General features: G+C 44.4%; 3 protein-coding genes across 4 annotated transcripts in view; all 3 read right to left on the bottom strand.

Moving 5' to 3' along the window:
* dus1l (dihydrouridine synthase 1-like (S. cerevisiae)) overlaps positions 1 to 3,695 on the bottom strand; it is a 5,700-nt gene extending 2,005 nt beyond the window's left edge. The window contains exons 1-12 of the mRNA XM_025064547.1: positions 3,466 to 3,695; positions 2,575 to 2,813; positions 2,366 to 2,474; positions 2,223 to 2,273; positions 2,024 to 2,136; positions 1,697 to 1,779; positions 1,382 to 1,485; positions 1,155 to 1,302; positions 902 to 998; positions 461 to 549; positions 193 to 362; positions 3 to 90 (exon numbers count right to left, since the gene is read on the bottom strand). Coding sequence (XP_024920315.1) covers positions 3 to 90; positions 193 to 362; positions 461 to 549; positions 902 to 998; positions 1,155 to 1,302; positions 1,382 to 1,485; positions 1,697 to 1,779; positions 2,024 to 2,136; positions 2,223 to 2,273; positions 2,366 to 2,474; positions 2,575 to 2,811 — 1,289 coding nt within the window. The 5' untranslated portion in view covers positions 2,812 to 2,813; positions 3,466 to 3,695. The remainder of the gene's footprint in view (positions 1 to 2; positions 91 to 192; positions 363 to 460; positions 550 to 901; positions 999 to 1,154; positions 1,303 to 1,381; positions 1,486 to 1,696; positions 1,780 to 2,023; positions 2,137 to 2,222; positions 2,274 to 2,365; positions 2,475 to 2,574; positions 2,814 to 3,465) is intronic.
* Positions 3,696 to 5,776: 2,081 nt separating this feature from the next.
* On the bottom strand, positions 5,777 to 10,119 carry LOC103393589 (monocarboxylate transporter 4-like). 2 transcript variants are annotated; one of them, XM_008330600.3, is made up of 6 exons: positions 9,577 to 10,119; positions 8,031 to 8,268; positions 7,746 to 7,889; positions 6,968 to 7,572; positions 6,585 to 6,765; positions 5,946 to 6,334 (listed from the first exon to the last, which is right to left on the bottom strand). In XM_008330600.3, the coding sequence occupies exons 2-6, from the start codon at positions 8,251 to 8,253 to the stop codon at positions 5,946 to 5,948; spliced, it is 1,542 nt and encodes a 513-aa protein (XP_008328822.1). In that variant the 5' UTR covers positions 8,254 to 8,268; positions 9,577 to 10,119. The 2 variants fall into 2 exon arrangements, with proteins under 2 accessions (XP_024920236.1, XP_008328822.1); XM_025064468.1 differs by lacking the exon at positions 9,577 to 10,119 and having other exon boundaries at positions 5,777 to 6,334; positions 8,031 to 8,253.
* A 58-nt stretch (positions 10,120 to 10,177) lies between these two features.
* Positions 10,178 to 16,370, bottom strand: part of csnk1da (casein kinase 1, delta a) — a 12,169-nt gene continuing 5,976 nt past the window's right edge. Inside the window, exons 4-10 of the mRNA XM_008330601.3 lie at positions 15,195 to 15,343; positions 14,878 to 15,106; positions 14,618 to 14,788; positions 14,385 to 14,533; positions 14,023 to 14,191; positions 13,669 to 13,781; positions 10,178 to 12,935 (exon numbers count right to left, since the gene is read on the bottom strand). Of these exons, the coding sequence (XP_008328823.1) occupies positions 12,885 to 12,935; positions 13,669 to 13,781; positions 14,023 to 14,191; positions 14,385 to 14,533; positions 14,618 to 14,788; positions 14,878 to 15,106; positions 15,195 to 15,343 (1,031 nt within the window). The 3' untranslated portion in view covers positions 10,178 to 12,884. The remainder of the gene's footprint in view (positions 12,936 to 13,668; positions 13,782 to 14,022; positions 14,192 to 14,384; positions 14,534 to 14,617; positions 14,789 to 14,877; positions 15,107 to 15,194; positions 15,344 to 16,370) is intronic.

The raw sequence follows: 16,370 nt of genomic DNA, 5'->3' as shown, positions 1-16,370 counted from the left end.
ACAAACGACTTCCTGCTGTTTGATACTGCAGTATTACACGTGTACTGCCTACCTTGGGGTTTCCACACTGCTCACACTTGATGTACTTTGCTGATGAAAAAAAAAAACAATTTTTTTTTTCATTTTTTGATAGAAAATTAAAAACACAGTTGTCAAAAATGGGGGTGGAGGTCCAGGGAGGGTCCGACTCACGTTTCTGCTCAGGACAGAAGTTCTTGTTGGGGTTGCGGGACCTTTTCTTCAGCTTGTTTTTGGAGAGCATGTCCGCAGACCCGTCGGGGTCTTCCAGTGGTCTCTTCTGACACACGGGCTTCTTGACCTCTGACCTCTGGCCGTTACCATTGACAGCAGGTTCTTTTGGCCTGCGGAGAGTGGATCAGATCAGGAAGGTCAGATATTTCGTACCCCGACTCTCTGGTCAGGACAGAACCTCATGTGAGTGACGGCGTCAGTGACTCACACTGGTCTGACGTAGGGCTGGCAGATCCAGTGAGGGAGGGGGAGGCTGCTCTCCTTCTCTTCTCCATCTTTTCCTCTGGAGATTTCCTCCTGTGAAAACACAAAGAAAAGTCCAAAGAATTCAAATGAGACTTTCCTACTAGGAGTGATATATTCTTCTCAACTACAGACTGATACAAATCTGCATCAGATGAAATAAAAATTCTCATAAAGTCACTGTTCATACCATGACACACTCGTACAGTAGGTGGCGGTATGTGCCTAAAAACGTTGGTCGTTAGCCCCTATTAAACCCAGTTGTCAGGTCCCTACTTAGGCTAAGAGACTTTCAGGTGGTGGAACAGAACGTGGGAAGAACTGGTTCCACAGACACCAACAGGGTTTTACAGTTTTTAAGTCCTTCATGTCACTGGTCTCTTTGGTCGATTCTTTATTTTTTTACCTCACATCTGACTCTCAGCTTTTTGCTGATGTCGGCCAAACCTTCGAGGTTCTTGGCCTTGGCCAGCTCCTCCCTCAGGTCCTGGTGGATCTGCAGCCTGTTGTCAAAGACACATTTCAGTCACTGGACCAGGACCAGGACCAGGACGTCACTCACTGGACCAGGACCTGGACCAGGACCAGGTCCTGTTTTTCAAATGAGAATGTGGATCTCAAATCTGACAGAATAAGAGTTCCGTCAGAACAGGACGTACGTGTGGTGCCACAGCTTGAACAGATGGGCTCGTGGAAAGGACAGGCTGCAGGGGGGGAACTGCCTCACCAGCTCCAGGTACTCCTCAGCCATCTCCCACACGGGGGGGCTGCGGCCTTCAAACAGTGCTGGGTTGTGAAGGTTCCCCTCTGACATTGAAAACAAAAAAAACACACTCTAATTATCTAAGAGGAAACCCCTGACAGCATCACACAGACCTCCACCCACCTGCACTCATCACACCCTGGACCCCAGTCTCCTGGATACATCGCTCCACGTCACTCAGGTGGTGAATGTTGCCGTTGGCGAACACTGGAATACTGACCGCCTTCCTGGAAAAACAAGTCAGTAAAAAAAAAAAAAACACAACTCTTCACTGTCAGAGCGACAACATCATCAGTTTGTACATTTTTTATCAACAATTCCCAGTCCAATATTCCTGCAGTTGTACTGTACTAAAGCTAATCTTTACAGTGTATATCTATATATATCGTTTATGTCATTAGGTAAATATTTTTAATAGCACAGGTGACGTCAGCTGACCGTACTGCCTTGATGTGCTCCCAACTGGCGATTCCCGTCAGCGGTCCTTTCTGGTCTTTGGTTCTGCCGTGAACTGTCAGCAGCTGGGAAAGAGACGGAAACATAACATAAACAAACACATTCAACACTCATCGGACCGTTATCTTTCTGACATAATTATCAACAAACGCAATTAGAGCTGGAATAAAATGTATTTTAAAAATTATCTATAAAGTTATATAGAAATGTGCATCTTTGTCTGACAAAACAGGGTTCTAAAAATATGTCTCTATAATGTAGGTCATCACAGAGTGGACAGACATGATGTACTTTTCTAGAAGATTCTACCTGACATCCAGCTTTCTCCAGGATCTGTGCGTACGACACCGTTTTTTCAATCTCCTTGAAAACACGAATTTTACAGGTGATGGGAACCGAGAGCTTCTCATTGGCCAACCGGACTGTGAACAGGAACGCACATGTCACAGGGGTAAAAAAAAAAAGAACTACTTTGATGCTGAATGACTTCATTTCTAAAAATATTTACTCATTTTCTCCAGCAGCTCCCACTCGTCTTGTAAGAACGCTCCGTAGTGTCCTTCAAAACAGGAAGTGGACTGTAAACGTCGTCACGTTCTGATTTAATATTATTGAAAGAAATATTTCCAGACGTTGATGTGGTGCATGTACCTCTTTTTGCAATCATCTGAGGACAGCCCAGGTTGAGGTCGATGGCGTCGCAGTAGTCCTGAGCGAGCAGGGCGGCCTCCACGAACACTTTAGGATCGTTGGCACAAAACTGACACAGAAGCAGGAAAACTGTGGTTCACATCCAACATACGGATCAAAGGTTACACCATTAAAACCTCACTCGCTCTCCTGCTCCTCCTGCTCCTCACCTGGGTTATTAGAGGTCTGTCTTCATTACAAACCTCGTTGTAAAGGTTTTCTCGCCTGTAGTTGGCGTCACGGACGAACACCTGGGCGTGCAGCATGGGAGTGTAGCAGAGATGGGCGCCATGTCTGCGGCTAAGCAGGCGCCAGGCCAGCTCACTCTGGTCCACCATGGGGGCCACCACGAAGCGAGCACAGTTCAGGGTCTCATTCCAGAACTGAAAGCCCTGCAGCTTTGCCATCTCTGAGCAAAAGTTCCAAAGATCCAAGTCAGGATTAAGAAGAATAGATTCTGTTCCATTTGAATCAGGGACAAGAATTAAAAATATAAATAACTGTACTGTAGATAGGTCTTGTCATAATAGAGCTAAAATCATTCGTCACCGACCTAAAAAAACCCCGATAATAGTTGTATTCAAGTTTACAATAACATTGTAACAGAAAACTCTGGGGACCGGTGCATTTAAACTTTGTGTATGGCACCCCCTGCTGCTGAGGAGGAAGAAAGCGCTACATGCTGCTTAGTGAAAAAAATAAAGTTTTCTTTAAAAGAACATCAACATTTCTTTTAAATGTCAGTTTCTACCGGTTCTACTACAAGTACAGCAGGAAAACAAATCATTCATAAAACATATCTAAAATATCTTGAACAAATCGGGTTATTTTGGAGTTGTGAAACGTCGGCAGCAATGTTGACAGCTACTGTTATTAGCATTTCACCGGTTTAACTGCATGTGAGAGCTGTTAGCTAGCAAAGGAAAAAAAGGCACGTGATACAGCAGTACACGGTCGGTACTGTCAGTACATGACAGCGTTTTAAACCCAACACAATGATGTGGCTGACCTAACGAACTTAATTCAGTCATCAATAAATACACAGATAATCTAAGTTTCACCTGTAACAGTGCGAGATTAAAATCCAATACCAACGAAGAACCGCCGTTTTCAAGTGACGTCAGTGTGCGCGGTCCAACAGAACCAGAACGAATCAAATCCAGACTCCCGCGAAGCGCGTGCGTGACTCGCCACAGTTTACAGAGGAATACATGAGTTCCACATTTACTCAGACTTCACTTAGAAATTACCCATGATCCTTAGCGCCTGTTCTCTCGCTCTGTTGTTGCTGTCAATGGTATAGATTGAGCACGTTCGTGTTGCTGCTCCCTACAGGACGTTTGTCATAGTGCGTCAGCAAAAGAACCCAACATTACGAAACTTAAAAATTTAATTCAGAATCTTATAGTTGTCGGCCAATTCATTAGGTACATCTGCCCGACTGTCAGCCAATTATATTAAAGTGTTGCGTGACGTGGCCACGTAAATATGTGCTAATGCTAATGAACAAACTGGGCTGTTGGGAAGCTAGCAGTGACTGACGTCAATCATTGGCGATAAAAACATGTTTAGAAATGTAAATAAACGATCGTCTGAACCAGAGTTTACATAAACACGTCCTTTATTGCTGTTACTTCACATTCACACATGTAATACAGATGTAATAGTGATGAAAGAAGAAGATGGTCAGGATCACAACTTTAAGACTTTAGAGAACACTGAGTGATGAAAGAAGAAGATGGTCAGGATTAAAATACTCCATTAGCTCAGTAGTATTGTTTTGATAATCTGTACAATGACTCGGGACTGAAAAAAAGAATATTCTGTCACAAACAAAAATATCAATCCGTGATGTTTTGGTCTAAAGTGTTTCTCATGGATTAAACATTATTTTTCTGCTCTCAGTGAATTCAGACATCATTTATGCCAACGTCTCTTTACTTCCTTTGGTCCAAACCTACTGGCCTTTGTGCTGTCAGGGGTCACATGAAAACTGTCGACATCCAGAGTATACAGTAGTTCCATTTAACATTTAGACACAATCAAATACAAAACACTGAAGTGCTTTTTTCACAGTCTATCCCTTATAATATCACAACCATGCGGAACATGGTGATAAAAACAGACGCACGAATAACATCTGGACACTGTTCACGATCAGGAAACAAAAAGACACAAACACAAACAACGACAGCCAATCAATGCCTGTCACCCCGGTTACTGAGTTCTATTTGTGTTTCATTGACGTTTCTCTCTGTCACTGAGAGAACACTGATTATACAGCAGCTTGATGAGAGAGAAAAGAAAAAGCTGCAGAAACTAATGATTACTGTCAAACACAGTGCAGTGTTGACAAGAAAAAGAAATACGCCAGAAAGACGCGTTATTTTCTATTGTGCAAAACAGTACTCAGTACTAGAATATTTCTGAGTTTACATGGCCATTAGTGACGGAGTTATCGACCCAGTCAGTCAGAACAATAGAATCTCTTGGTCCAGATCCCAACACTGGTCCCACATTAACACCCTGGTTCTACTACACTGTGATGTTTGCATCAATGTTAAAAAAGTATTTTTGGACGTACTGTAGTGAAGAAAGCCTGAGAAGCACAGGTCTGAAACATAAAGGTACACTGTGCGTGATCTAGCAACATCTAGTGGTGAAGTGCTCCATTAATTCTGTCCAAGTAGGTAGGTTTTAGTTATAAAAGCTGATTAAAAGTAGGTAGGTTTTAGTTATAAAAGCTTTAAAAAGCCTTGAAAAATATTATATATATATATATATATATAGTCAGTGAAGGCTAATGAAAAACAAATTTGCTCTTAAATATATGTATATTGCATTTTACCAGTACAAATAAAAAGTAAAATAATTTCAATTTTCTGAATCTTACGGAATGTACCTTTAAATTATTCAAATCATCTACATAGCAGATAAAAGTAAATATGATCAACATTTATCAGCATGCAACCACCAGTTGCTGGTACGAGTCGGTCGTACGGAGCCCCTAGAGGGACATGGCTCCCTCTAGGGGCTCCGTACTGATAAATCCAAAATATATAAATATTGCTTAAATAACATATATCTTTGCAGATTTGCGGTTCTTCTGTTAGTGATTATAGTCTTGTCTCTACTGCACGTCAGGGTCACACACTTTATATTAATAACGCACATTAATAATATGTTAAATAATCATGATCAAACCTCAGCTCCCTTCAGTAAAACTCTCTTCGTTAATTTAGAAAAAAATATATGTAGACTCTAAAATAAATCACATAATTATTAATTATAATAATAACATCAATAATAATAAATATTATGATTATAAAAATAAATATTGTTATTATTACCTTTGTTGTTGCTGTTATTTGCAGCAGTATTATCAGTATTATTAGTCGTTACTTCAGATTACAGATTATTGCCAACAGGTGTCGCTGGTGTCTACATCAAAACTAATCCATTAACTTGTACCAACTCTTAAACCCAGGGCAGTGCTGTCAGTTGGTCCAGTGTCAACCGTCTGTCTCCTTCCGTCCTCTGCTCACAGACACGTCTCAGGATTGACGGCCACGTCCCCATTCTGCTGCGGCTCCTTCAGGAACCGTTCCACTTCCTGTGAGTCCACCTCCACGCTCTCTGGTCTGACCTCAGGTACTTCCTCCTCCTCCCCCTCGTCTTTCTCTGTCTCCTTCTCCTGCTCCTCCCTTGCTCCCTTCTCCTCTTGATCGCTCAGCTCCCCGTCCTTCCTGAGCGCCTGGGCCTCGGGTGCAGCCGTCAAGGAGACATCCTGGACGGTTTCCTCCGGCGCCGAGGACGTCTTTTTAATAAAGAAGAAGTTACAGGTGGCCAGAACCAGGGCTGAGAGAACGACCTCACTTCCTGCTAGCAGGAAGACAAATGTGTAGTTCTTGGTGGCGTCCAAGAGCCGACCTGAAAAAAAAATAAAATAAAAAAATTACAGACACATGTCATCTACTGATATTTGCATCATGTCTGCTTTTTTATGATTGGTGAAACATTTCTGCTGAAAAGAACATTTGAATATTTGAATATTTGAATATTTGAATATTTGCATGACTGCTACAGAACTGTTCCTCCACAGTGTCAAGAACGCCATTGATGATCCCCCCTCGGCCCCCCCGTCCCTGTGCGTCCTCCCTCAGTCTCTGCGTTGACTGACCTGCACCAGGTGGTCCCACCAGCACAGCCATGGCCTCCATGAGCAGGACCAGGCCGATGGCACTGGAGAACTTTTCAGTGCCAACGATTGTCATGAGGACCTCAAACTGCAGCGCCCCCACCATGCCGTAGGAGATGCCAAAGAAGATGCAGAAGACCACCAGGGTTTCATAGTTGTGGGCCTGAAGTCAAATAATAAAAATATTAAATAAAAGGTTGTTAAATGAAGAGTTAACACAGATGAACAGAAAGTGAGCGGAGCTTTTACACCAGCATTTAAATTGAAAACACTGTCCGCTGCTTTTAACCAATGTTCAACACATTGAAGGTTAGAAGTTGAACTGAAGTTGTTTCTTTCAGTTCCGACCAGCAGGTGTCGCTCACCTGAGACCCAATCAGGTCAGTGATTCCGTTGAAAATCATGGCGAAGCTGAAGAGGTAGACGCAGCGAGGTCGAACCCACTTCAGCCCGGCGATCACACCACACGTGGGTCGAGCGAAGATGTCGATGAACCCCAGGATGGTGAGCAGCAGCGCCGACTTGGTGTCTTCGTTCCCCAGCTCCTTGGCGTAGCTGACGATAAACACCGGCGGCACAAACAGTCCCAGCACCATGATGGAAGCGGCCACCGTGTAGATGACGAAACCACGGTCCTTAAAGACGGAGAAGTCCAAGAGTTTGGCTCTGGGCTTGCTCTTCTTCTGCGTCTCCTGCTCCGTCTTCTTTTCAACATCTCTGAGGCTCTTGGGCGCCTCCAGTGGTTTCATCAGAGCCCCGCATACGCAGCAGTTGAGCAGAAGGCCACCCAAAATGAGGAAGCCCCCCCTCCACCCGTAGTGGTACTGCAGGACCTGACCCAGCGGGGAGAGGCAGCAGAGAGCCACGGGGCTGCCGGCTGCTGACAGCCCATTGGCCAGAGGACGCTTCTCGTTGAAGTAACGGTTGAGCATAATCAGAGACGGCTGGAAGTTCAGGGCTAAACCCAGACCTGCAGCGGAGGACGAGGACATTTACACAGGGTCACGTTACAACAAGTCAGAGTTCATCAACACAGGGTCCGTGGCCCTGAGGGGGCCCGCGACGTTACTGCTGGGCGGCCATGACATTATATGATATGTCTCAGAATGTCAGATAGGAAGGGGGCGGAGCCTCCAGTCTGACCTGTAATAACCCCTGTGCAGAGGTAGATGTGGATGATGCTGGTAGAGAAGGATGCCAGGATCATTCCTAGGGAGGCGAAGAGCCCACCCACCATCATCACGGGTCGACAGCCGAAGCGGTTCACCAGGATACTGCAGAGAGGACCTGAGAAAAAAACAGATTTTCATTAGACCTTGATCTGGCAACCGCACAAGAAATCTGATCCAATCAGGAAGCAGGATTTCATTCCTGTTTGATATAAAAGCCTGGATCGTCAGACCACAGGACTTCAGTGCAGCAGCCCACCTGTGCCGTACAGCATGGCCAGCAGTATGGAGGAGATCCAGGCGGTGTCGCTGTAGCCCACTCCGAATTCGTGGATCAGCTCTTTAAAAAAGACACTGACGGCCTTTGGGAACGCGTAGGAGAAACCTGTGATGACGAAACAGCCGGCCAGCACCGCCCACCCCCACCCTCCATCTGGGGCCTTCACTGTGCCTGCGTCCACGTCCAGGGCCACGCCTCCCATGTTGACTTCTGATTTCTAATAGAAGGAAAAGCAATGGGTGACACCAGGGTGACACCGGGGTGACACCAGGGTGACGTCCATCACAGACAAGTATTCACACTTAAATTCACACCAGTTGTGCACATTTTAAAGACAAAACAGTTGAGAGTTTACGACTCCAAAACAAAACAATTCCAGACTGAAGTGAACTGCTCTTCTAGGAAACAGCAGTAAAAACTCAAACGACTGCAGGCCTCGGAAACTCCCCCGCCCCCCGTGTTCTACCCCACGTCAGGGGAAATAAGCTGCATTATTACACCCTCCACCTCATGGTTGGTGTTACTGTCTGGACTGTGTGGAACATTAATATCTTTCATCCATCTGACCTGGAGTTCTCCTTGGAAGAAAGACTCTGGTCCAAACAAACAACTCAACACAAACTGCACACAAACGCCCAGTCATCGTTTTTAAAATGGGTAAAAAAAAACAAACAAACTCTGTGCTTTAATGAAATATAATGATATTAATAATATTGTTAGCATGGCTAAATTAATAGCATTTTAACACCTGGACGTGTCGCCATCGTTTGGCCACAATCTTAAAAGGATCTTGTGTCCGATAACGACTTACCGCTATTTTAGAACTATCTACAGACGTTCCTCTAACGCTAGTGGACAGAATAAGCTGATTAGGAAAACAAACTGACTGACTGACTGACTGACTGACTGTCTGACTGACTGACTGACTGTTCTTATTTACACTAAGACTGCAGCATATGTTCATTATAATAAACATTTAATGATTTATTTTATTGATCTCTCATAAATACAATTTTCTTTTTTAAATATTTGCTTTTTACATTTTTTTATCTTATCTTATCTATACTCTGGTCACGACATCCTCCTCTCACTTTATTAAGTGTAAACCACCAGGTTAGGAACCCAACTGGAGTCCATTATATAAACGGAGTCCTGTTATAGCGACGGTACAGCAAGTACTAACTTGTTGCAGGTAATTTGACGTCACTTGTCGTCACGTCACGTCCGTCCTGAGAGCAGAGCATGGTCATATGGATGCGCACTTTATGTCAAAAGTATTTTACTGCCCTCACCGCGTGGCAGAAATGAACGTGTTAAATGACCTGAAGTACTCGATAGTACACAGTCCAATAGAAGTACTAATGTACTGTCCAGTAGTACTAATGTACTGTGCAGTAGAAGTACTAATGTTGTGTAAATTATTGATTATGCGTGAGTATCCAGTTAACGATGACCAATGTGTGTGTGTGTGTGTGAAGCCGGTCGGTATATCGATCATGTCGGTAACAGCTGTTGAGTCACTTACCGGCCGATGATGCTGCTGCTGACGCTGCTGATGCTGCTGATGCCTCTGCTTCAGCCACAGCAGCGGAGCAGCGTCTCCTGTCTGCACGTCCGCCTGCAGCAGCTCATCACAGTACACGAGGAGGGAGGAGGAGGAGAGGGAGGAGGAGGAAGAGATCCACGGTGCTGCTGGGTCTTAGTGCTACAGACTGTGAATAATAAACAATAATAAAGAATAATTCATGCTAAGCTAATGCAAGGGTGAAGCCGCAGAACTTAACATGACGTCACTGGTTCCAGTACTAAACAAATATATCATTTTCGCCTGTCAATCATTTTAATGATCCCGTGTTCGCTGAAGGTTTCAGGTTCGAATCCCCATTATTTCCAGACTGGATTGTATCAGAAAAAACACTTGATGTAAAAACCATTAACCCCTGTGGTGACCTCTGTTAAAGAGTGAAAGAGCCTGGGTTCGAATCCCATCCTCGGTATTCGATATTTACATTATTTGTCCACTAGCAGTGTATGGTGGTTCTTCAACTCGATTTGCAAAAAAAAAAAAAAAAAAGTTCTTCAACTCGATTTGCAAACAAAAAACAAAACAAAAAAAACACAACCAATACAAGTACTTATTAATTTATTTACAGTTTTAAAATACACAAATACAGTGGTATTACAAGTGAGGAGCAAAATTCATAAAGTGGGAGTGGAAAGACGAGAATTACCCATGATCCTCAGCCGAGAGACGCTTTGTGAGATATGAGTGAGCGTCTCCGCTGCACGGTTAAAAACAAATTGCACAGTTGGTGGAGAAAAAAAAAAAAAAACACAAACCAAATAAAAGACCAGACTGTTAAATCCCATGAAAAGTTGCATTTATCAGTGAGACAAATAAGTTATTTCTATTTTTTTTTTGGTTGGTTTAACGAGTCCACCAGTGAAGAGGATTAAAAAGAAAAAAAGAAAAAGAAAAGCTGCCTGGGCAGGAAGTCCGACCCCAGTCCATCATACACTGTCGCCCCCTGTCCACACAAACTGAACAGCAGCTCGTTTGGACGTGGTCGACAGAGTAGGCACGTCCCATAAATGACCAAAGAACAAACATGTAGAAAATAGCACTACCACCCCCTCCCCCTCACTCCCCCCTTAACTACACAGAACGGCCTACAACAGTCTGGACCTAGTCTACCAGACCAAGAAAGTTCTACTTAAAACATCTCTGCAAGTTTCATGGCGCTCACGTTGGATTGATTGACTGTTCAAATCAAGGTTCCTCTTCACAGCAGAGTTACGTCAGGGTCACTGCAGGGTCAGGGTCAGGTTCTGCTCCTGGACCAGGCTGTGATTCTGAAGACATCACTTCTAAACCCAGCACCGTGTTACAGTCACAGAGTTGACGCAGACAATATTAACAGTCGACTGGAATAATGATAATGATTATAGACCAATTATTCAAACTTTGATGTTCATTAGATCTGCTGTTGACCTTTGACCTTTGGTATTGTTGATGCTATGGAGGTAAGAAATAACTCTGCTGAGTGAACCTGACGTCACATTTAACTTTGTGTATTTTTCTTCTTCTATGGTGTGCTGTCTGGCCTACAGACACCGATCAATCATCAATCAATAATCAATACCATGCCCAGGACAGTCAGGCTGGATCCACACTGGATGCTTGTGTGCTGAGTTACTTTTTACAAAAAAAAGAAAAGAAAAATATCATTGATTTACTGTATTTACTAATTTTGCAATGAGAGACACCTAGTGGAACTGCTCGGAACTGCACAGCCAATCAAACTATTAAGAATTGACACAGGCATCCAGGGTGGATTCATCATCATCATCATCATCATCATCATCATCAGTCACCCCTCTGGGCCTCTGTAAAGATTCCAGATTTAAATATATTTACATGTGTCCATCCCCCCCTCCCCCCGCCCCCGTCGTGTTACTTGTGGACATCATTTTCACCTGGGTCGTTTGAGAACGTGTCACCGACTCTTTTGTGCGACCGTCAAAAACTGTATCAGCACAAAACCCAATACGGACTTAGCTTAAATGTGTGGCCAAATGTTGGGTCTGTGGACCTTCCCCTGGACCATCTCCAAAACAATCATGCAAACTGACAACTCTGTCCTAGTCTTGTGGAAAAGTGGAAACTGCAGCGAAACGTACTACATTGGAAGAGACAATATTTTTTGTACATATAGTGTATGTATGTATGTATGTATGCATACCTGTGTTTATGCATTAAAGTAAAGCGCACACGCGCATCATGGGAAAACACACCTCTCGAAGCTCAGACGATCCTACGACAGAAACACACACAGAAACAACCCCACGTCACCGAGCACAAAAACGTCACCTCATCCACACAGACGGTCAAACTACGTCACGCTCGCGGCATTCACAGCTTTTTTTTTTTCACTGACGGGCAGAGCGCCGTCGTCAGAACACTGTCGCACGTGCTGCCTGGTTCCCACGCACCTGAGGACGAAACACTCACACTCTGGGATCAGCTGTAGAAAAAACACGTGAACAGGATTTTGTGTCCCCTCCTTAAAACCAACGTTGGGCGCCCCCTAGTCTAGAATTTAAAGCCCTAACAACTAAAATAAAAACTAAAAAAAAAGAAAAACATTACTTGTGGTAATAAAGAAGTCTTTTCGAGGAGGGGGGACAGACATAGAGCGTAGGCACTGTGCTTCAACAACGCTGCGATGGTTCGAGCGCCTCCACAGATTAAGAATTTAAAAAGTCCCACAAGCCGTCTCTTTTTTTTTCTCTTTTTTTTCTTTTTAACTCATCGCTCTCCTTGTTCCACGTCATCAGTGGAGACGGAGTTTAGTCACAACGGATAAAAACAGGTAAAATCAACGTCTTAAAAAAACGGAGAAACAAACAATGAACAATGACAGAAATAAAAATAAGAAAAAAAAGACCCCGACCCATGGCCTCATCAACATCCAGGAGGGGGCGTGGGTGGTGGGGGCTCCACATCTTCAAGTCAAAAGAAAAGGAAGAAGAAAGGAGGCTGTGGCCTCACTCTGCCACCAGACTGACTCCACCCACCCTGCCCCCCCCATCTCTCTATCACACACACTCATACACACCCCTAGTGGTGAGACTGCGTGTCAAAGGAAGTGCAGCCGGACTCTTGGACATCGGTTGATAATCCATCGAATCACTCAAGAGTCCAGTGTGTGTGTGTTTGTTTGTTTATCCATGTGTGTGTGAGTGTGTTTGTGTGTTGTTGACTGTGTGTGTTTGTATGTGTGAATGTGTGCTGTGTGTCGAGGCCTCCATGGTGCAGGGAACGGCAGAACTTCACCGTGGCGCTGCAGACTGGAGGCCGCTGGGCGTGACCCGGGACAGAGCCTGATGACGTCAGAGAGAACAGGTTATTGATGACATCATCATCACCATCACTACTACTGTGATATACTGCAGGACTGTCATGACATTTGACCTAAGACTGGTCGACTCTGACACTGTGCAGTGGTTTAACCAACATCTTAAATGTGTGAACAGTTTTTTTTGTCCTGGTTCTGCATATTTACATGTTTATGATTGTGTTTCTATTATTCATCAGAGGAGTTGAAATCAGAGGAGCGAAAAAAAAAAGAAAATTACAGTGCTGTAAAACATTGACATTACATTGTCAAAGGAAATTTTACAATATTTCAGTGTATTGATATTTTCTACTCTCAACCGTGACGACATTTAAGAGTTCTTTCAATGATTACTCTGCTTATTGAAACTAAAACTTGTGATTTCTTTCTTTTTTGTTATTTGTTTTAACAGTGGAGACTTTCCTAAAACCTCTTCATTTCAGTCTACTACTTGCTGTTTGGCTTTTGACCCCTATGGGGAGCTGTAGGTCTGTGAAAACAAAAGTGTGTCTTCTTCTAAATAAACCACAGTGATGACAGTCTGGTCCTGATGAAGCTGTCCTGTTTATTCAGTCTGTTTCAGCGGCAGAACTTCCTGTTGGTGTTTTTTTTTTTTTAATGAAGAACAAATGAAAGTCTTCTGTTGACACGGTTCAAATAAACAGTGTGTGTCCTCTGGTAACATTTTTGTCCCTTTGTGCCATCGTGTGTGTTTGTACCTGTGAGGTGGACATGCGGGAAGTGTCCTGACGTCCTGTCAGGTCCGAGGACGAGATGTTCACGGGAGCTCCTCGATGGAGACGCATGCTCACTTTCCTCTCTTTCTCCAAACCTTTAAAAACAAACGTAAATGAATTATTTAGTCAATAAATATGACAATGTGTTTGACAGGTGTAGTTTAACTATTTACTTTCAGATGTGATCACAGCAAACACAGAACTTGAACTTGAAGTTGTGTAAATATTGTCCCAGTCATTTAACCAAACAGAACTGAAGACGGAGTGTTGAAATCCAGGCAGCAGTTACGCAAGTCTGTCTGCGAGTGTGAGAGTGTTAGAGTGTGAGATGATCACCTGTGTGTGATGTGGGGTTGAGTGGGGAGGGGGCGGTGACGTCCTGAGGCGCCCTGGCTCTCCCTGAGGCTGATGCCATTCCTCTGGCTGCAGGGTTCCTGCTGTGTCTCATCCTCTCTTCTCGCTCCCGGCGCTCCCGCTCCGCGTCCTCCGCAGCCCGGTTGGCGCCCTGACGCACAGAGGGGAAGTTATAACAAGGACACAAACCACTTCAAAGAACGTCCTGACCACCAGGCGGGCGGGGGTGGACAGACAGAGGAGAACCTTCAGCAGCTAAGCTAAGTTAAGCTAAAAGGTTCCAGAATAAAAAGAATTCAAAAACGTGTGAAAATCTTTAGTTAAGCCACTGAACTGTAACTTACAAATTTGAGCATGTTCCAGTCGAAGACGTAGTCGTAGGAGAAGCCCTGTCTGTGGAAGAGGTTCCTGAAGAGCTGGCGTAGGTAGGAGTAATCGGGTTTGTCGTCGAACCGCAGCGAGCGGCAGAAGTTCAAGTATGTGGCAAACTCGGCTGAGGAAGAAAAAAAAGTCGACATAAACAACAGGAGCAGGAAGATCTGGGTTCAGACGAGCGAGGAAATCAAAGAGTACGTACAGGGGTAGCCTTTACAGAGGACCTCGATAGGAGTGGACATCTTCTTCTCACTGATCCGTTCGTACTTCTGTCGTTTGGTGGCCGCCTTGAGGCCTTGCCAGGGCAGAGAGCCCAGGTTGAAATACATCAAGACATAACCCAGAGACTCCAGGTCGTCCCTTCTGGACTGTTCTGTGGGCAGAATTTAAAAAAAAAAAAACCTTAATTCCCTGTATTCCAGATGGTCCATCCTTCATACTGGTTGGTGGACAGCAGCTCACCGATGCCCAGGTGTGTGTTGATGGATGCGTAGCGGGCGGTGCCGGTCAGGTTCTTGTTCTCGCGGTAGGGGATGTGCTGGTGCGTGCGGGCGTCGCGGTATTTCTTGGCCAGACCAAAGTCAATGATGTAGACCAGGTTTCCCTTCTTACCCAGACCCATCAGGAAGTTGTCAGGCTTTACGTCCCTGTGGATGAAGTTCTTGGAGTGGATGTACTCGATACGGCTGATCTGGAGGGGAAAAGGTGAAGAGGATCTCAGTCAGCTAAAAAAAAACAAAAGTCTAACCAATTCAGTAATTTTGATTCTTTTTTTTTACCATCTGATCAGCCAGCAGCAGGACTGTCTTCAGGCTGAACTTGCGAGAACAGAAGTTGAACAGATCTTCCAGGCTGGGACCCAGCAGCTCCATCACCATCACGTTGTAGTCTCCCTCAGCCCCGCACCACTTTATTGTTGGGATTCCCACTGCAGGACAGGAGGAGGAGGAGGGGGCAGAGAAATGTGAGAGAATCAGTGGAGACGTAAAACTACAAAAACATGTAGAAATTGATTCAACGAGAGTCGACCTTAAAAACATTAGGTTCAAGGTTAAAAAAAATAAAACAGGAAACTCGGTTTCTTGACTGTTGTGCAGTCATGTGTGATCTAAGACACAGGCAGCGTCACTTTACTGTTTTTTTTTTTATAGTGATTCACAACCGTGATTCAAACAGCTCGACGGTGCTCCGTGCTCCGGCCCGGCCCATCAGGACCGGTGTGAAGGTGGAGGCCAGCTGGTTCAGTCAGAGCTGGTAATTAGCTGACGGTGCCTTAGAAGAGGAGGCCATATGGTATTTCCTTCTACAGGCAGGCGGAGGACAAAATGCTGGTGCTCAGCACCTAGTACTGCCCTAGTACAGCGCCGGCTATTTATATACGTACAGGATAAATAGATCCATCTGTCTGAGTCAGCCCTGAGACCTAATGGGTCTCTGCTGCACTAGAAGAACAAAAAAAAAAAACCAGATGCATATGTGTGTGTGTGTGCATGCTGTAGTAAAATAAGTCAAATATAATTATCAGTAAAATACCGCATTTGATTACATTTTTTTTTTTAAATATATTTTGCGTAGAATATTCCTGACATAAATCTGTTCTTTCCAATGACACTGATACAAACAGTGCATTGATGGGACGTTTCCTGTCTGCTGGTCTGCCTGACCTGTGCTGGTCTATAGTTAATATGGTGCAGAGTCAGGTGGTCACCCCCAACCCCCGACCCCTCCCACCAGCAGAAGCTAAAAGTGGGGATGCAGAAAATACTCTCCTCAAATCAGACCGATGGGGAGTGGAGGGAGGGTGTGGTCAAGGACAGACCTGGAACTGATTTTTTTTTTATTATTAATCAAATTCTAAATACCAGTATCTGACTAATTAAAGTACTACCTGGGATACTGCATGGCTGTCGACATTTTAGATCTTCCGTCCTGTGCATTTCTTTTTCTGCCCCCCT

The sequence above is a fragment of the Cynoglossus semilaevis genome, chromosome 17, assembly GCF_000523025.1.
Source record: "Cynoglossus semilaevis isolate Cse_v1.0 chromosome 17, Cse_v1.0, whole genome shotgun sequence".
NCBI classification, from domain to species: Eukaryota; Metazoa; Chordata; class Actinopteri; order Pleuronectiformes; family Cynoglossidae; genus Cynoglossus; species Cynoglossus semilaevis.
This window is presented reverse-complemented; position numbering and strand designations above follow the sequence as displayed.

What these genes read in the sequence shown, in the direction of transcription:
- LOC103393589 (XM_008330600.3), bottom strand. Translation starts at nt 8,253, where the DNA reads ATGGGAGGCGTGGCCCTGGACGTGGACGCAGGCACAGTGAAGGCCCCA. An exon ending in GGCCATGCTGTACGGCACAG is followed by an intron (nt 7,890 to 8,030) that starts GTGGGCTGCTGC and finishes TTTTTTTCTCAG; the next exon opens with GTCCTCTCTGCAGTATCCTG. An exon ending in GGTGGGACCACCTGGTGCAG is followed by an intron (nt 6,335 to 6,584) that starts GTCAGTCAACGC and finishes TTTTTTTTTCAG; the next exon opens with GTCGGCTCTTGGACGCCACC.